Source organism: Pollachius pollachius (genome assembly GCF_949987615.1).
Source record: "Pollachius pollachius genome assembly, chromosome: 16".
Lineage (NCBI taxonomy): Eukaryota > Metazoa > Chordata > Actinopteri > Gadiformes > Gadidae > Pollachius > Pollachius pollachius.
The window spans coordinates 4972776-4994258 of record NC_136949.1 but is presented as its reverse complement, the minus strand read 5'-3'; the positions used below and the strand labels follow the sequence as shown (position 1 = coordinate 4994258).

The window sequence follows — 21483 nt, the reverse complement described above, 5'->3', positions numbered from 1 at the left end:
GGAGGTTCGGGGGTGATTGTGTTGGCACTGTAATTTCTTTTTTGGTACCGCACCCCAGGGAAGATTTACGGCGCAACCGGTTGGTCATTTTCAAAAGCATATTAAAATTGGAATGGGTGAAAGAAAGGGGCCTTGGCAACAACCTGACGACCCCATCATGTTTATCGTTAGAACGTTTGTCCCAGGCCAGGGAGAATTACGGTGCAGTAAATGTTGACTCTGGTTTAATATTCAGCAGGTACTTTGTCTAAAGCGACTTCCAGCAAATGGGGATCAGGGTTGGCGCCGCAACAGTGCTGTTGACATGGTGGACAGAGTGGTCCTTTCTGCCTTGACTGATGCTACGGCTTCACACAACTATTACCTGTGAAGTCGGTTGTTAGTGAGGTAAAACAACAAACAGACCAGAGCAGGATTTACCGTCCATTTGGACCGAAGGAGCATTTTGTTTGTGTATGTTTCTGATGTTTGCATCCGTGCCATTTTCTTTCATGAGCTGCTCTCGCTTAATGAAATAATACATCTATGGATACATTGCACATGCATTTCCTCTCTCTTAGAGACCCACATAAACACCCCGCACCCTCCACACTCAGCAAATGATAAGATGCAAAAACCAGAGGCCCCATTATGGCAACCAAGAACAGCTTAGCTTCGGCAAAACAAGCCGCAGCGCTAAATAGGTTATGAGCATAAATTATATACAGCAAAGTTCTCCAATGCTCTGTCACTCCTCTACAGTGCTTTGCACTGCCCCCCCCCCACCCACTCCCCGCCCCATGCCACCCCATTCCTGCCATCCAACTCCCGCATCTGGGATAAAACACAAATGGGACACAGGTTTACGTCGACCTCAGCAGAATTCAATATTCCTCCAGCTTACGCCACCGTTCCACGCCTCAACTGTCTTTTGTGTGCGAGGAGCTTTGAGTTTTGGAGGGAAAGTGCACTATCAATAAATACGTTCATTGTCAGAGTGACACTAAGAAGGGGGGGGTGTTTAAACACCCTTCCGCTTTTTCCAAAGGGAAGAAAATGGCCCCTTTGTGTTTGATGTGGTGGTCGCATACTCTTATATGCGAGAGGTCGTCCTGTAAACTGGCGTTTTCACCGTTTTGCTCTTTTGTCTGACTTTGTGTTGTTTTTTTTTTTCCATTCGCGCTCGTGTGTGAGCTCCTGGTGAGAACTGTTTGACCCTTGCCACTTCCCGTAGCACAATGCAAACACTGTGGATCTAAAAGGTGCTGCCGGCTCAGTTATATGCTAATTGGGGCTCCTTCGTAGCGCTGCACTGGTGAACTTACACAGAGAGGGGGTTTATGCGTTTTACCAACGCCTCCTAATGCCTACGAATAAAACGTACAATTAAGAACATAACCATGGAGGCATAAAATAATAATACTAAAGGCCATTTGCTGGACACTTTCATACATATGAACATGGGTGGCCCCGGTGGGATGCAAAGCCCTAAATCTAGCGGTGTTAATGCCATGCTCTATCGGTTGAACTAGACCACACTGAAAATGTGGAAATAACTTGCACTGTTGAAGAGTTCAGGGCAAGGTTGGAGTGTTGTGTTTTTCTCCTGCTCAAGCATTGTGTTGATGCCTAAGGGGAGAAAGATTGGCATAGACCTCCGTTGGCAGGGGCAAAGGTAAGGCGCCTTCGCCAAATACACATACATACACACATCTGCGATGCTATAGTAGTATATGTGTGTGGGCCATTCTTAGTGTTACACTCATCGGCATTATTATTAGAACAGAATTGAACAACTCTTGTTTTCAAGCTGTGGAACAAAACTAGGGCAGGGCAACATTTAGTGACACTCCAGCAAGCAATACTAGCAAATACTTGCAAGCAAAACACTCACTCTGAAGACGTTCAAGCAAAGTACTCCCGTGGGCTAGCTGTACGGATTGTTAGAGAAAACGGCATCAAATCGTTCGCTGCTAGCTATCTTGCGTTTGTCTTCGGGGGGTTTGAAACCCCAAGTTGAGGGATCTCATGCCTCAACCATTTAAGATTCAGCAGTGTGCCATGATGAATGTTGTACTACCTTTCCCTTTTATTTGTTTTAATTATTCAGAATGAAGGGCTTTGTGACCGGGTTTCATGTTTTCTTTTCAGCAGCAATGACACATAAAATCGTGGATATGTATATAATTTTAACTCTCACAGGGTTTATGTTATTGATATTTTACACAATTAATTTAACTGTGACAGCAAAAGTGGAATAAGGGAATAATAAGTGCAGTTGTGAATGTTAACATGTTCCTGTATGGATTTATTTTATGGATTTTTGTTACAGCAGGGTAATGGATTTTTAGTCATTCCTGTTTAATTCGCCAAACGTATTCACTTTGGCGCAATTAATATATTCAATATACACGCCACGTTAGAAGTTAAACATCAGCGAATTCGTTGGGAGCAGAGCACTAACAACACTGCTGCACTTCGTTCCCCGGGTGAAACAAAGCCAACCCCATTGCAATTAAAATAACAAAGCCAATCCCTCATAAGTGGGCAGCATCCCCAAAGAAAGGTCAACATTTGCTTACATGTAAACGAGAACATCGCCTAGTTTGGTGTCCAACAGAAATTCCCAGTAGCGTTTTTCAAAACACAAACACACACGCACGCGCGCACACTTACACGCTCACACGCGCACAAACACACACGCCCAGACACAGCGCCGGTTGCTCGAGCTAATTAAAATGCGCCGAGCGTCCGGCGTTATGCAGGGATCATATGCCACCGCACGAGTCTTCTGCGAACCTCTCGTGGCGCCCGCTGCGCGCGTCCTAACTACAGACGGCGCTCTAATTGCTCGCCATCTTTTTCTTTTAGGCAGCGGGCGGGAGTCTGTGTGTGAGGCGTGCTGGTGCAGCAAAGTGTGGCCGAGCATGACAATCAAGCGATCAGAGGGGAGCAACGGGGAGCTCGCACAGATCCGCCCCGCCCCCCCCCCCCGCAAAAAAAAATGGATATCACCCTGACATCAAATCTGTTAGGCCACACAGACTCCCCAGGGATAAAAACATGAAAATATCACAGCCCACAGAAGTGAAAGACGATCAAGGCATTGTGTTACAATGACTGTTGTTAAAACCAAAACATAGAATAAAAGGGATTGCTTGCTGGCAATGGCTGTTGTTTACGCTGTTGTGGACGCCGTTGTGTACGCTGATAGAAATATAAATATTACATCAATAAATGTTTGAACCCAGGTTTGTTCCGAAACTGTGGTCCTATGCTATATGTCGTTCCTTCTCTCCCTCAAGCCACTCTCCTTCTGTCTCTTCCCTCCCTTCCGCCCTCTTTAGGTACAAGCCAACAAACAAAGCCCATCAAAAAACCACGCACAGGCCCACCCTTAGGAATACAATGAAACACAACACTTCAGTAGTACTAACTAGTCTGGGTGTGTTCACCGAGCCTAGCAGGGGGGTTTGAGACAGCTTTGTCCAAGAGATCAACACTAAGCTCTGTGTCCACAGTCCAGGAGGGATGGAGTATATGGGTGTGTGTGACAGAACAAGACCCCGGGTCAGGGGGGGTCATCTCATATGTACTCCCCCGGACCCCCAGTCGTGGCCGCTTGCCGGTGCTACGTACCGGAGCTAGCTCCGCAAACACGGTGGTGTGGACACAGTGGATGGAAGCCAGGCGTGTTTTTTCTGCAGTAGGACAGCCACACAGGGTCTGGTCATCCTGGACTGTAGGGACATTGCAGTGTTTACGTGCTTACTTATTTGCAATACAATCTTGACACGCAAAGTCCAAGAGCACCTTAGCATACCTTTTATCGTCCAAATTATCCATGTGGATATTTTATGTTATCATCTTGTTTATGTTATGTGTGTTTGCTGTGTGTGACGTATTCAAGCTACTGTGACTTTGAATTTCCCCTGGGGATCAATAAGTATTAATCGATCATCTGTCTATCTATCTGCAAAGTGACGAGCAACTCCAGCCAGAACAAAGTGGGTGTGGGTGGAATTACAGGAACACATGCTAATTTGTAAACTGTGAAATAGGCTTAACGACAGGAAGTCAACTTTTCAGTACAGCAAACTTTCCGACGATGTGGAAAGCTTAATGTATCTATTTATGTTATGATAGAGACGGTAAGCCAGGATTTTCTATCCGCCGTATTCTTTTATAGCCGATAGCTCTGTAGCGAAAAAGTCCTTTGTGTGACCTGAACCGTGGATGGTGAGAAAGTCTCGCATGCCTTCCAGATGCAAACGCAGCCAATCTCCCCTGACATCCCATAATAATACCTTGAAAGTCCAGCACTACACGGCAGCCTCAGGAAAGCACATAATGCAGGGCGCTCCGATGACTGACAAGAACATATATTTATTTGACAAGCAAGGTGAGAATGGTAATGGTATGTTTGTGTAGGGCTGTCTTCTACTGCAGGCGTGTGTTTAAATGTATATGTTTCCGTGCGCGGGTGTGAGTGTGTGCCTCGGCGTGCACATGGTTGTATTCAGGTGTGAACGTGAATTTTTTTAAAAACGTGTGTTCTCACATGCATTGCTTTTCCTTTTGAAAAAAAATTGTGTTTCTCTCCTCTGAGATGAGTGAGAGACAGACGAGCGAGCGAGCGAGCGAGCGAGCGAGAGAGACCCACTGTGGCGAGACCACTGTGGGCTGGAGCTGATCCAGAGATAGCATCAGCGGAGATGCCTAGGGGGGGTCTAGGTTGTTTAAACAGTGTGCATATTGATGGACATGTTCAGAATGAAAGTGTCAGGGAAAATGCTAACCAAGGTCCCTGTTTTCCGTATAGGACACGGTGGGGCCTTGTGTAGAGCGAATTCTTATTCTGGGCACAACACTTCCCGGTCCATGTATTGTCAAGGGAGCGACAGGAAGTCACATTTGGGGAATATGGCCGTACGCCACGCGGCGATAATTGACGGGGGAAAATGAGCTATCGTTGGTTCGTCACGATTTACGAGAGCATTACAGTGTTGCGTGGGAGGGTCCTCAGTGGATTGCATCTTTTTGCTGATAAAAGCGATTTTTGGAGTTCTTTATTGTTATTACGTGCCGATAGGATAACACGCAGGCATAAAATAAACTGTTTAACAACATAACAGAGAAGTTTGAGTTTAGCTAAATCAGTAAAGGGAATAGGTCAAATTAGCATTTAGTACTTTAGAACAATTATGAATAATAAGACCATATTATAGATTGTTTGGACTATCAAGAGATTAATCAAAATAAAAGTACAGAACGTTAAAATACTAATAAAAAACATATTAATGAAAAAAACATATTTTTCCCTCTGAAAAACAACTCCAAGGATTAACCTAAAACAACAAAGAGATTAACAAAGAATGGATTGAATAGCATTATTTTTTAATTTGCATTTTTTTCGCAGTGATGATGAGTTCTCAACCCCTGGTGGGATTCTCTCGTTAGTTCCAATCGCTGAAGACCAGGCCCAGGGCTCTGGCCCACCCTCAGATAACCTCTTCCCTCCCTTCCCATCTCTGGCTCCGAACCACTCAATGCTCCATCACCGCCGCCACAGCAAAACCTCATCTCAACAGAACGGCCTGAGCCGACACAATCAGAAGGTCTAGAAGAATCCGGAAGGGTCTGCCCTCTTGCCAGGGGAGCCCAGACCGGCTTCTTGTAATGACTCTGATTCAAAGGAAATCCTTCTCCCCCTGCCACTGTTGTGGACCCACTTTGATCATCCGTCCTCATCCCCTTTCCTCCTCTCTCTCTCATTTTGTTTTACCCCCCTTCGATGGGAATCTAATTAAGAGGGAAGACGGAGTCGATGGCTTTGGAGTTGTCGTCCCCGGCAACCGAGGGTAGATGTATCAGAGCCTTTAAGACTAATTACAGAGGCCGCGAGTGAAATATGATCAATTGGACGACGGGATCGTGTTTTTCTTCTGTCTGGCAGACGGGACAAGCGAGCGAGTGGTCGTGCATTATTGATCAAAGGGCGGAACATATTAACTGTCATAAATGGGAGGAGTTATTTTCTCCTATTTACTTTAGGTCATTGAGCTCATTAGATCCCATCTCGTTTTCCATGGTTTTAGCATCAAACTGGACTGTTAAGTGTCAATTGAGTGGCAAGTCAATTAAATATTTTCATATTATTTATAAAAAATGAGCAACATGTTCGCCCACCTACTCCGTAATTAATGCATCTTTATTCAGTGTAAGTAGCTTTGGATTAAAGTTTATTCTTTTGACATTTAGCTTTAGAAAGTAGTACTGATTAGAAATGTGTGTCATGTGACAAACATCCCATATCATGCATATGGGATCAAAGTTCAAAAGTTCAGTTCCTATCAAAGTTCAGAACATTGGCTAACTTGAATTTAGCACATTTAAACGGCAATGTGCGACCTCTTTACCGACATAGCTTTTGTTCAGACGTATCCGTGACTTCTTCGCTGAAGCCATCAATTTCGCTATGAATTATTTGGAATTAGCAGTGTCCAAAGAACAAAACCCATCCGGCATACTGCTCAATCAACCCAAGGATATTTGCTCTCTAAATCAATTTTGTACGGTGGGGAAAAAGGCGAGAAAATCTAATTTGCAGCCACAATGATGGCTGCACTGAGGAAGTTACAGAGCCTGGTCACAACACAACTCCAGACAATATATAATCTCATAATACTACATCACTATTGATAAATCCCACCATCCCCAGGCTGGGTTATTACATTTTTATCCCATTTTCCGAAATGAGTGAAGAGACACTATACTCACAACCAAAGTCATAAAACTAACATCATAACAGTTTAAACGGATTCAGGAAGTTGTGAGGAGCAGGGCACAGAGTTCACCCAATATCCTCTGGGGGCGTACGCTCCTAGCGATTGCCACAGTCACACCCTGCAGGGAACAGGGGATCCGTTTTGAACGAATGTGTTCATGACTTCCATGGCGAAACACCTCCCTTTCCTGCATACAAAGTTTGGACGAGAATCGCTTCTGGTCCTTGGACTACACCCCCCTCCATCCTACGCTTTCACACCACCAGTCCTTATATGTCGACTTGGCAGATAATCGACAGGTTTTGTTTCCACATTCTCGTTCTCATTAGCCTCGCTGGCTTCCCGACATGAATATGCAGACGCACAATGAAATCTAAACCGTCAATAATTGGAGGATTAAACTTTTAAGCTGATTTGGTGCAAACACCCTCGCCGTGCTGCTAAGTGGGCCTCGCTTGAACAAAACTCTCCGCAGAACTACTCCGGAAAATAACTTGGCGCATGGCGATAATACATATAGTCACTTCATGATCAAGGAGTGTGTTGATTAGCCCTGATTTGCCACGATGGCAGATGTTCATTAATCATTCCTTGGGGTTGACGGTGATTCAGCAGGGCAGGATGGAGAAGTGGCTGTAGGGGCCCCGGCTCTCAGCCAAAACAGCTCAGGTATCGATCGTCACAATGTCAGCGGCGTAACCTGTGAGCATGCTTAAGTGTGAGGCCCCCTAACTCCCTTACCTGCTCCTTGAAGGACAACACCTCTCTGGCTGATCAAACCATCGTAGCGTCTCTCCTGGCTTCACTTCAACATCCATTACCGACATCGTTTGTCAAAATTACTTTGTTGTACCAACTCTGCCAAAGAGCATTTAGTGTGACGGCGCAAATGCAAACAATGGCGTTGTCCCTTTCACTCTTGTAATCAATGCGGGTTACGTTGGCAGTGTTTGTGGCCGTACGAGTACTTTGCACTACAATGACATACCACCAGGACTAAGGTACTACTGATTTTGTTAACATTTTGGGTTAGGCTTGAAGTCTAAACAACAAAGTTGATTTTACATATTTGTACATCCTTAAACCAATATTGTATACAGATTTTTCAGAGAAGCCAGGAGAGACGGTCACTAGGTTAGATCACCCAGACTGGTACGGCCCTTTAATGACTGATCTATCTCCATAAAGTTGCTGAGGATAAAAGTGCCTGCAGCTAAATGACCGTTGAGCAGTGGGGGATCTTACCTGAGGCCGGGGGTGGCCCGTGACCAGGCAGGTGAGCTCCAGAGTTTCCCCCTCGCGGATGGTGTAGACCCTCTCTGTGTGCCGCTCCTCTTCCACGTTACAAGCATGACCTGAGTGTACGATGCGCACGGTTGGGGGGGCTGTGGAGAAGGGAAGAAAATGGTATCAAGGACGTTAGCATGAGGTTTACCTGGATTTATTTCCAAAAAGTCAGTTTCAAGGAATTTCCTGAAAGTAAATGCTGGTTAAGTTGGTTTCTATCGCCGAATGAAGAAGCACAATGTTGACTGTCTTCCGACGAAACCCCTTGCATTTGCAGTATTATGAACGCTATGAAGCGGGTGTCAATGTCGGTGTCACACCAAATTTGTACCGGGTGCCAAATTTGTACCGGGTACGTAATCCATACGTAATCCATTCCAAACCTGCCTGGCAACAGATTATCGCGGACGATCGCGTCGATTGACGTAGGAAGGTTCAAGAACATTCGCGGTTAAACACTTGGTTTACTACACATTAAACAAAGAGGTTACTAGCTAAATTCAATTAAACAATTAAATGCAATACAAATATAAAGATAGGAACGCTAATAAATGTAATTTGTAAAGTTAGGGCTATCTGTCTTGTCGCGCTCAATGAACGACTTCGCGAATGTTCTTGAACTCAATGAACGACTTCGCGAATGTTCTTGAACCTTCCTACGTCAATCGACGCGATCGTCCGCGATCATCTGTTGACAGGCAGGTTTGAAATGGATTACGTATGGATTACGTACCCGGTACAAATTTGGCACCCGGTACAAATTTGGTGTGACACCGGCACCGTTGGGATCTGTGGGAACAATTACCGCTTATCGCCAAAGGTGTCACCAAAGACAACAAACGGAAATCTTCGAGATTGCCACTTTAAAACAAATGAGTGTTTTTACCACGTCATCAATAATGGACTTAAACAGATAAATCACTGGATAGTCCCGATTTATCAGAGCACAACGGTTTTGCGTGAGTGGGCGCTCTTTGAGTTGCAGTTTTGCTGATAGTAGTGGTTCCTAGTTCTTTATTGTTATGATGCGGTGATAAGTAATAAACAGTTTAACAACATAATGGAAAGGTTATAGTTTGACTCAACCAGTAAAGGGAATTATGTAAAGTGAAATCGACTCCGGAATTTGAACACCATTAAAATGATGACTAATAAAACCTTATGACTACGTTGTGTTGGACCGTAAAGAAACGGTCGGTTCAATCGCAGTAGTTTAGTCTTTTTTTTTTTGCATAAATCAAAGGAATGGCTTGTGACCCTGCCTAGGTCGTGTCTCTGTATCTGGTGCTGGCTCTCCAGTCAAACTTTTATTCCTCTGCTATGGACGGGGTTTAATCCCTCCAGAGTGTAGAGCTGTGGCCACATGGTGTTCCAGTATTCTCCATCATAGAGAATGAGAGATCAGAGGGCCAGCCCCATGGAGAATGGGACTGTGCAGCGAAGGTACACAGAGAACTCAAGGATGTCTGGCTTTTTTTGTAAAACATATTTCTGTGTCGGACAAAAGTCGTCCTCCAACTTTTGCAGGCTAGCGGTACAGTCAATCCGTCACTCTAAGGCATGTGACCTTTCATTTCCAGATGTAGTCCATCTGCAGTGTGAGGAAAAAACACACCGCACCGATCATGTATCCCAACCTGATACAAAGCAGGAGCCCGTACTCTCTGTCCGTTTCATCTGGTCTGACCCTAGAGATAAGCCAGGGTCCGTAAGCCTCTGAGGTTCGTTTTGTACCACATCAAAGCACCCCATCGCCAGGCGAAGGATACACTCCCCCGTGCAACCAATCCGACCAGATCTATCCTCTTGACCCACTTTTCCCTGTCATGTGTCAGGTGGTCCGGGGGTCCGGGGGGGCTACGGTGACATACCAAGCCCTCTGTACGCGCACCGGCGCGTTCAGGGTCCTCGCCTCCGGGCTGCCCGGCATTAACCAAGGAGCAAGCGTTCCCTCATAGGTGTGAGGGTACAACGAGAGCACCGGCCGGAACATGCTAACTCCCCGTAGCCGGGAGAAGCCATGCAACGCTGATTTGTGTTACAGATTTCAGGCTAGGAGGCAACGGTGCGACACTGACTACGGCGATGTACCGACAACATCATAACCATAGGAAACAATTAGTCGTTTGAATCTGTTTTGTTAGTGTTTTGACTCTAGCTTCATGTTTTGTGTCATGACTAAGTGCTGACACATGAATCTTTTTAATTCACAATCATCCAGTAGTGTGTACTACTAAACAGAGAGTTAATCTACTATAGCTAGGTTTGTGGCTTTCATTTCTGTTTTGTGTCAATATTTGACGCGATGAAACTCAAGGAAATTCGAGAATCCCGAGATCTCTGGTGTTTCCATGAGCTACGGATAAGTCACACGGCTGAATCGGTGGAATAAATCATTTGCTGTTCAAGGGACATTGTTGGCAACATTCCTGTCTGTCTAGCCCATCAAAAAGACTGCAGAAAAACATATCTAAATTTAGTCGGAGCGCAGCAACAGATAAAGCTGCAGTTCAAGTACACAACCCTTTGTATGCAACGGCTGCCATGCCATAGAAGAAAACATCTCTCTCTCTCTCTCTCTCTCTCTCTCTCTCTCTCTCTCTCTCTCTCTCTCTCTCTCTCTCTCTCTCTTTTCTCCATCTTAATTGCCAGGCAGGTAGATTGGTACCTTTTCTTCTTCATGCTTGGTCAAAATCGCTTACGGCTCTCTGGGCTTTTTTGATGGTTCTCCTGTGGCTCACTGCCAACTGCTCTGCAATAAATCCCAAACACCACCACCACCATCACCACCACCACCGCCAACACCACCCAAAAAGGGAATTTGGAGAGGCTCTGTAATTCCACTGCCAGTGAAAGACATTTGCGGCTAACCTCCTCAGATTGCACGGCCCTTTCCCAGCACACACAATGATGCATAGCAAACTGAACGGGAGCCATCCTTTTGTTTTACAATGATCAGAGTGGTCTGTGTTTGAGAGTTTACTTTAATTTGGAGGGTTAACATATGATATGATTGGAGGGAAGTAAACTAGGGTGTGTGGGGCGGGGTGTGTGTGTGTGTGTGTGGGGGGAGGGGGTGTAGCAGTGTCTTTCTCTGCCGGAGGGGGTGTCTCTCTGTGGACCGGTCCACAGCAGCAGTGGCGAGCTGCATGGACCCGGGCTGGTAGCTCTCCATCTCCCCAGCCTCCCAATGCTAGTGCTAATGAGCACACACAGAGCCCATGCTAACAGCGCACTGGGAGGATTAGGCAGAGTGTAGGCCTGAGTACACACCGCAGACCGACCCCCCCTCTAAACAAGGCAGCTCGTTTGGCCTTCTGTCCGTCCGTGTCAATTAAAAGGGATTTAGTGGTATCTGAAACACATATTCCATTGATGAAACGAGTAAAGTGTCTCTCTCTCCCTCCCTCCCTCTCTCTCTCTCTCTCTCTCTCTCTCTCTCCCCCCCCTCTCTCATTTGTTTCCTATCTCGTGGTCTCGCCATTACGGGACAAATTCACTAGCGGTGGACTCTAAGGATGGGGGGGGAATGATTCAGGGTAAAGAAGCTTCACGCAAGGCTGCAGCCTAAAACAAAGGAGGCTTAGGAACAAGACCCCGGGGCCCCAGACGAGCGCAGTGCTAATGCCATTGACTCCAGTAAGCCCCCAACGCCGGCCCTGGTGGGACGCAGGGGGCCACCAGCAATTAATGATCTCCTCTCGACATCATTCAACACCGCGAGCCCCAGAAATGCACCCCCCCCCACACACACACACACACACGTTTGTTATGAGTGTAAATATGCGCAAGGACACACAAGCACCCACACGCGTGCATGGGCACACAAATGTACACATAAACACACACACAAATATATATTTACACATACACACACACACACATGTGTTTTATGCACATATACATGCACAAGGATACGCAAGGACACACACACGCGCACACACACACTCACAAACACGCACATGCGCATGCAAACACGCACCCAAACAAATGTCCACATACACACACACACACACGTACACAAACACAGAGAGACACATGCACTCGCACAAAACCATTAACAGACACCCCACACACACATGCATGCATAGACAAAGATATATCCATTTACATGCACAGATCCCCCTACTCACACACACATACACGATGTCACACACACACTCACAGACACACACACACACAGACACATACATGCACACACAACACATTAATGTGCACAGAGGACTCGTTTTCTCCCATTCAGCGAAGCATACATATTGTACCATCTCCAGAACACATAAAGCACCCTCTCCCATTCAGCTAGCCGTTGTATACAAAGCTGTTGAAATCAGTCATTACTCATGGCCACAATATCCTCTGTATTTGCTCGCTGTTTGCTGTGATGTCCATACCCTATGTATGCATCCAGAGATAGTACATAGCTTATTAGTTCAGGGAATCGTTTCAAAACAAATCGTTCCAAACCCCTACACATAAAAAAGCTGTATGTTAAGTATTTTTTTTGTTTTTATGATATTGTCTTCTGTTGGAAAAAAAACAAACATTGTAGGAGAGATGTGGGTGTTGGAAGGTTTGTCTTCACCAGACCCTGGGAAGCAAGCAGGCGGAGGTAATTGCAGTCCATCACCCACTACTTTACTCTTGGGTCAGGTGGTTCTGTTGGAGTTGTGAAATTGTGTACTTTCAAAATAAGAGCGTGACGCTAGACCACAAGGAGAGTGCATGGTTATGGTCCGTGGATAGCTTGTTCTCTTTAGGTGTGATCTACGCCAGCGATGGAGGGGGGGGGGGGGGGGGGGGGGGAACCAGGCTCCGAGTAGTGCTTCAGAGATGAATCATGTAACATGAGTTTAAGTATTAGAGTGCTGCACGTGAATTGCATTCAAGTATTCAATCAAATAAAAGCATTTTATTTTGTGACCTCGTATTTTGGATGGATAAACCGAAAGCTTAAAATGTTGGCAGATTTCTCACTCAAGAACAATTAAGAGTTAAACAGGAGTGATATATTTGTCATGTTTTGGCGTACCTTATCAAATCAGCTAAACGCTTAGCAACAGCAGAAGGTTACATTGCGAGATCACTCACATGAATCGAAATGTTCAGAAATAGATACAACGCATTGCATATTCGTTTTTTGCATTAACAATAGTATTTTCTGATGGCTGAACAAAACTATCCAGAACAGTTCCCTGCTGCCCTCCATTCTAACTCTGCACTTAACTGTAAACCAACTGCATTCAATACCAGAACACAGCATTACCGTATACCTGTACCCCATCTGGCCAACTCCTCTCATCACTCAACGCCAATTTACACCAGGAGGGGGCGCTTACAGATTCAACATTAACGGGAGCCAACTGTGAAGAAGAATCGCAGGAAAAAGCGCATTAGCAAAAAGGTCAGATTAAATATGTCTGCGTTGGGGGGAATATTCATGGTGAAGAAAGAAAGGCAATTTTGAATACACGTGGCTTTGAAAATGAACGTGAAGGATGGTTGTCCGAAACGATAAAAAACAGAGCCATTCATGTGACGATGATTACCGGCCAGAGCGAATAAGACTGCAGGGGCTGAAGTCAAATGACAGTTTGAATTACCGAGGAAACAGGGTGAGGCGTTCAGAGTTGTTTCAGATTGGATTCCAGGATATGTCTTGAGAGGAAGGGAGAAATTATTATTTCACTCAAAGGGGCCTTGTTTCATTTGGATGTATAATGTGAATCTCGTTTGAAACCTAATTATAAGCTGCTGTTGGGAGTGGAATGCATTTAAATTGGGACAATGAGCAGGTACCAAACCTACATTTGTTTAGAAGAATTTTGGGTTTGACTCCCAACTTCCGCAGTCTACCGGTAGGCGCCCTTTGAGCAAGGAAGAAGAGCCTTCCCATTTCCCAAATTGTCGTAGTACTATATTTCTCGTTTTTTTTACAGGCAAACATATGCCTCATTGTTTTCACTGGAATCAGTTGTTTTCCAATCAAAGAGGATGTCCTCGTGCGGAAAACAATGATCATCCATGCATTAATCCTTGCTGAGAAGATGACAAAACATAGATGTGTGTCCTGATCTAAAGAGATCCCTTCCCAAACACTGCTGTCAGGAAAACAAACTCGAAACGCACATCTGCATGAAGTGCACACAAGCTGAAACACACACACACACACACACATACATACTCAGACAAACACATTAAGAACGCACAGGCACACAAACACTCACTAATTAAACAGACCTACATACACACTAAGGCACACAAACAAACACAAACGCACACACACACAAACACAAAAACACACATGATGAAAGACACACGCACAGACACACACACACATACTGAAACACACAATTAACAGACACACACACACACACACACACAAACAGCCAACAACAGAAGGGGAAACAGGAAAAGTGGAGAAATGGAACAGCTGGGGGGCCTTGAGCAGGAGCCCCAGATGTGACTTTTCAGCTTCCTCCACCGCTGTGACATCATTTCCCCTCCAACACAAGGCGGGAACATCGAGTGGGCAGGGGGGGGAGGGGGGCTATGCTCATGAGACAGAGGAAGAGAGAACACTGAAACCTACATACCCTTCTACGAGTTTCTGTGTGCAGTGCGTCAGCACACACGTGTGTGTGTGCGCGTATTAACGTGTGTGTGGGTGTGCCTGCGCGCATGCGTTTGTGCATTAATGTGTGAGTGTGTGTGTGTGTGTGTGTGTTTGTAGGTCTGTGTGTGTGTGTGTGTGTGTGTTTGTGAGTGAGTGAGTGAATGAGTGAGCGAGTGACCGAGTGAGTGAGTGGGCGAGGGATTATTATTCACCTTACACCCCACTCGTGTTGACAATTGAATATTGGTTTCCGATACCAGTAAATCCCAGAGTGTGTGTGCACATGTGTGGCTGCGTGCGTTCGTGTGCGCCAATGCATGTGTGTTGACGATCAGCCCCCCCCCTTTCAACCGCGCTTTCCACGCGACACCTTCCCGTGTTCGGATCACACTGCATCAGAGCACCAGGGCCGACCCCCCCCCGTGAGGCTCCACCGCTGTGGGGGCTCGGGCACGGCGGGGGAGGGTTGGTGGTGGTGCTGGAGGCGGGGCAGGGATGTAATGGGTGATGGAAGACAGCTTCATCCACTACTGCCAATGGGGATTAAATTGGATTTGGCTAAAAGCGGCCGTGTCACTGGGGTCTGGGAGCCAGAGTTGCGTGGCAGAGTGGATTCTCTCTTGGCACCGACTGCATTTGACAAACGAACGAAGGTGGATGTGGATGAGGGTGAAAGGAATTAAGGGAAAAGCAGCAGCCAGGGCTCTCGTTCGTTGAGGCTGCAGGCTTAATGCCGTCAGAACCCCCCCCACCCCTCCAGGCTATAGATGCACCCAGAGGGCCGTGAAGAACTGAGGCTGTGTACCGGCGATGGGAACTACAAGCTGTCAATGGGGTGCCCCCGTGAAGAGCCACACAGATCCCGGATGGGCGACCCACGGTAAAAAAAGCTCATGCATATGTGTTACGGTCTACAGGGGCGTTGGAATGACAGCGGAGCCTAGCGCGTGTGTAGCCCATCACGCCGGTGCAAAGAACAACACATTCGGCTGTATCCCTTGTTTTAATCCGAAGTGTCATTGGTAATCCAGGGTGTACCTTTATGGATTTTCTACCGTCTAAATCTGTGTCCGTGTCCGTGTCTTAAATCATAATTTGTTTTGTGTCCCCGCACCTTGAAATGGGAACACAGGGGTTCGGGGGGGGGGGGGGGGGGGGGGGGGGGGGGGCCTGTGGGACCGCGGGACAACTCATCCTCGAGGGGTCATCCATGTGTGTCGGTGGAGCGACTCTGCAGGTTCAGCAGGACATGCATATTATTACATCAGGGCCTGTCAGGGCGTATCGATTAGGCAGTAATGCACTCGCATGCAGTCCTTTGCTGCCGGGGCTGTGATGGTAAATGAAGGCCCCCCCCTGTATGGATCCGAGCCACACACTATCACCAGACATCATCTATCACACCGTGTGTAATGCCGGCTGAAAAAACACACACACACACATTAATCCAGTGTGCAAAGACTGCCGATATATGTGCCGGCACACGTACTGGCACTCATACAGTCACACACACACACATACATATGCATACATACATGCACACACACACACGAAAACAAGCACACACTCCAACACACATGCTGATGTGCACAAAATACACACTCTCTCACACACACAAACACATTAATCCAGTGTCCAAAGACTGCCGATATAGGTGCACACACACTCACACGTACTGGCACACATACAGGCACACACACACACACGCACACACACACACACGCACGCACACACACACACACACTCACAGCCTGTTGGAACAGAGATGTCTATATAGCTGGAATTAAGAGGGGTGTTTCAGGTGAATCTCCCACAGCACACGGTCAATAGCCGCGGTGTAATTTGTATAAATTGAGCACTTAGGCTGATCTTCATTATCTTGGTTGAAGGGATTGTTTGTCTATCCGCCCGGCCGAACACAAAACACAGCCAGACCAAGAAATGACGCTGCTCAGCTGTGACATTCAGGGGAGCTATTAATAGATGGAGATGCAGGCATGCAGGCACGCACATATACACACACACACAGACACACACATATACTGCCACAAGTACGCTCAAAACACATCTCACACACAAACAGACAACGACACAGTCACACTCACACACACATACTCTCAAAACACCCACACAAACACCCACACACAAACAGACAGACAAAAATATGCACTAACACTAAACACACACACACACAAACACACACACACAAACACACATAAACACACACACACACACACATACACACCAACGCACAAATATACTGCCAAACGTACACTCATAACACAAGCACACACACACACCCACACACACACACACACACACACTCACTCCCGTCCCCTGGAAAGCAGGCCAGTGTGAAGGCGACAGCTGGGAGATGGGGGAGTGAGGAATCACCTTAAAGAATGAGGATCTTTTATTCATGTGTTTATTAAGTTCATTATTTCTCCCCCTCGTTCAGCTCCACAGTGAGTCCCTCTAACTGCCCAGTGGGGCCGCGGTCAGACGGATCTCAACAGAGCCGCTCTGATGCTGCGGCGAGTGGGTCCTGATGAGAACCCTGCTGCCTCCTCATCACTCATCCCTCCCTCTGATATCTCCTGCTCACGTCTCTGCGTTCTCTTCTGGTTGATTCTCTCTTTGCTCCTCTGATATCTCCTCTTGTATGTTATGCTCCCTCTGATATCTCTGGCTTTCTTCTCTGCTCCCTCCTCTTCTTGACGATTCTCTCTTTGCTAGCACGTACCGCTTTATGCTATGATCCCTCTGATATCTCCTGCTTTATTCTATGATGCCTCCGATATCTCCTGCTTTCTTCTCTGCTTTTTCGGTCTCTTCTTGACGATTCTCTCTTTGCTAGCATTTGCTGTTTTATGCTATTACTGCACTCTAAACTTTCTGGGAAACTGCAATATTGGTGTCGCGGCAGATTTGAGAGATTTCCATGATTATAGAAACGGTTCAGTCATGAATTCTATCTCACTTAGGCTTTTAAACCCTAAAGAGAATATATAGTACAGACTTTATACCAGGAAAACCTGTCAACAAAGTGGCACGTTTCAGTCGACCCCCGCGCGACACCACACGTAGGACCGTCCAACCAGATGCACGACGAATAGATCGACCAACCAGTGGGCCGCACCATCTGGTCGTCTGATCTATACATCACCCATCTAGGCGGCCACACCCACGTGTGATGTGTCACACATGGTTGAATTAATGTCATGGATCAACGTCACACCTGGTTGCTCAACCAGGTGCCTTTTGAACTGCACAGCCAGGGGAAAGCCTGCGTTACTGCACCTAGACGGCGTGCCCAGGGGAAAGGGCAAAGGAGCTCTCCGAGCTGCTGAACCCAGCACCCTGTCTCTTCCATCAGCAGGGAGCTGCTGCTGCTGCTGCTTTGGCAGAAAAAGACACAATTGCTGCTCTTTCTTTATGAGCCCGCGCGGATAGGAAAATTAAAAGTGCGCCACAACACAAAGCAAGTTCGAAACCACCACATCAGTCCCTGCGATCCAGCCCCACAATGAGGCGATGTAATAAACCTCCGCTGCCTGTAAACAACGGCAAGCAACACAACGTAATGGGATTGCCAGAGGAAATGAGTGAGAATTACCACTCTCGTAAGGCAACAGCATTCCTGCCTACTTAAAGATATGATAAAAGCAATTTGTGCTCCTTTTTGACATTTCAATTATTCCCAAGAATAGTAGCAGTTAGTGCAGTATTTGTCATGCGCTCGCACACTAATGCAAATCAAAAAGGGTACATTTGCATTTTGGCTTTATTATTTTTCGGTCAGTTATCTTGTTTCGTTTAACTCAATATATAACGTTATGATGAATATGTCCGAACAAACCAACAGCCGTTGTCATTCTTTTTTTATTACAGATGTTGTTTGTGTTGGGCCTGTAAGAAATAGAAATGATATAATATGATGTAATAACAGCATGTTTTTTCAGAGGATTCTAATATTCCTCAATAGATATAGACCTATTGTTATAAATGTGTGTGTGCGTGTGTGTGTGTGTGTGTCCCTATGTGCATGTTTATGAACATATGTGCATTTGTGTGTGAGTGTGTGTGTGTGTTTGACCTCATACAACAAATGTAATTTCTTTACCAGCCCATATTGGTTCACATGTTGACAAACAAAGATGGCTGCCTCATCAGTAACCAATCAAAATGGCATTGCTAAAGAGTTCATCTCATATCAGGAAAGACACACACACACACATACAAACACACCACACTCACTGAATATATGAGAAGAAGTGCCAGTGCATCACAGTGTCACAGTTGAGTAAGCCTTGCAGAGTTTTCCTCTCCCCATTCTTTCCATTTATAGCCCTCCTTTGGCACAGCGGGCCTGTTGTGGCACTTTGATTTCCCTAAACAACACTAATCAGGCATCTGTGGGGATGGATAAAGCCCAGATTGGCTGTTTCCAAGCAGCAGTTCTCTGTTGATAGGCCTGGCTCTGGCCAAAACTCCAGCCATTGGTCCGAGCCAGGCATCAGCTTTCTTTATGCTTGGCTAGCGCTGGGCCAGGAACAGCTCACTGAGGATAAAGTATCTGGCAGCCCTCAGAAGATTGGGTGCTAGACCGCCAACAAACTGTTTGATGATTGGCTGCCGCGAGTCTACAGTGAAATGATTGTCCTATCGATGCCCACGGTGCAGGCTGGCGGACAGCGATGCCTGCTGGCTGGCTAAGCTTTATGTGACAATCCCGCGGGCTTGGGTCCACATGTTGATATGTGTGTGTCTGTGTGTCTCTGTGTGTGTGCGTGTGTGTGTGTGTGTGTGTGTGTGTGTGTGTGTGTGTGTGTGTGTGTGTGTGTGTGAGTGTGTGTGTGTGTGTGAGCGTGTGTGTGTGTGTGGGGGTAGGTTTGAGCGTCTGTGTGGGTTTTTGCGGGTGTGTGTTTTTTTTCATGCGTGTGCGTGCCTGTGTGTGCGTGCGTGTGCGCGTGTGTGTGTCTGTGGACCATTCATAATTTGGCCAGAGGGAAGCTATACAAGCAGACTCTGCCAGCAGGTTCTAACACCTCATTATGGTAAGCCAGGAGGGAAATGGAGTTTATGTTTGTGTAAAAGCTATTCCACTGTATGCAAGCATTATGGGATTTATATAACATTCTTGGCAAAGGCTCCCCCATCTCCCTGCCTCTACACAGGTTATAGGCATATAGGAAATGGGAGCGCCTCCTTGACAGGTAAGTAAAAGTGGAACTCCACCGTGAACGAACATCAAACAGCAAAGGCACAAACAAACCAAACTCAGGGACAACAATTAATATGCAGCAGAGCCCGGATCACAGATGTGCGAGCAGCACGAATACATTTCAGTCGGACAATTACCGCGCTTGTAATTCATTCAAAAGAGAAAATGTTTCCCGCTCTCCTATGAAGGGAACTTTATTCTGTGTGAAATTAAAAAATGCTCGGTGAAATGCAAAAATATGATCCGGTATTTTTTTGAATCAGGTGAATGGACCAATACTTTTAGAATAAGTGTAGGCCAGGGATGTCAGAATCAGAAGGTGTTTAGGGTCAATATGTCTGTTTAGGCCAATCAAAGTGATTCACCTCCACTTCACGTCTCTCACTGGATGTGCTCTATTTCCAGGAAGGTGAACTATTGACTTACAGGGCATCAGATATCCATCTTGCCAGATCATGAGAATATTCCCCAAATGAACTGTGCTATTGGATTGCTGGCCTAATCAATTGCATTACACGTATAAACTCGGCTGATTCAATTTACAATGACTGCCTACTAGGTGTCTTGTATTTCATGCTGGTTAGGAGCGTGTACCAGAAAGAGGAAAATCCAGATATTCTGCGTTGCCGTTTGTCTGAATATATTCCATCTGACTTGCTGATATCTACAAAGAGGATTGCCATGGAAGGCCCCCTCCATTACTGTCACTGTTAGTATACGGCTTAAAAGGTGTGTTCTCTTTACAGGGCGCGGGCTGTTTAGCATGTGGCTAAACACACACTCTGCGCTAAGCCTCCCAGTGCCCTGTTCCCATTGGACAGACATGGTCATACTGGCTGACAAAATAATCATTACGATTTAATGACGACACGTCAAACCTAGTTAAAACCAGTGGAGTGGACGGTTATTGGAGATCAACTGTGGGAATGAGCAAGCGATTATTATTATTAGAATTATTATTAATATTATGATGATTCAACTCTTTTTTTCGGAGTGCTTAACATCTTTTATTCATGGTTCGGGGACAGAAGGGCTTCAATAGAGGGGCCTTCTCTCATCCGACTCCAAGACAAGATGAGCCCAGTGTTTCAAAGCGCTGAGCACATTGTTTAATAGGGCACTAAGTCATTAGATATTGCTCATTGGCTGTTGTCCCTGGCTGCCCAGCATAAGACGAGAGAAACTCAACGAGATGTACTCCAAGTCTATTAGGAGAGGTGAAGGGAAGTTTACTGATGCTTTATCACTTTAACGCCGTCTCCCACTGATTCTGTTCACAATAGACCGTTGAAGGGAGCGATGTGGCAATCACACCAGCCATCTGACTCCTCTGCTGTCAACACACCGCCGTTAAGGCGCCATGAATCTCTAGCGCTGAGACAAAAAACGTAGTGCAAAGCAGACGGACACACCTTTCTTCGGTTGTAGATTTGTCGGGTTGTCTTGAGAAGGTGAGATCTTGTTATCAGTTTTGAACTGTTAGCAAGGACAGTTGAATCAAACTGAGACCCTGGCACCACCTTTTTTCGTAACACCCAACTTGGAAGTATAGCATTAAGGTAAATTAGACTATAGAGTCTATACTCCTATTC

At 46.1% G+C, this 21483-nt stretch overlaps 1 protein-coding gene across 1 annotated transcript in view; it reads right to left on the bottom strand.

Moving 5' to 3' along the window:
• LOC307088127 (MAM domain-containing glycosylphosphatidylinositol anchor protein 2) overlaps positions 1-21483 on the bottom strand; it is a 177607-nt gene that overhangs the window by 114798 nt on the left and 41326 nt on the right. Inside the window, exon 2 of the mRNA XM_079753921.1 lies at positions 8013-8152. Within this exon, the coding sequence (XP_079610047.1) occupies positions 8013-8152 (140 nt within the window). The remainder of the gene's footprint in view (positions 1-8012; positions 8153-21483) is intronic.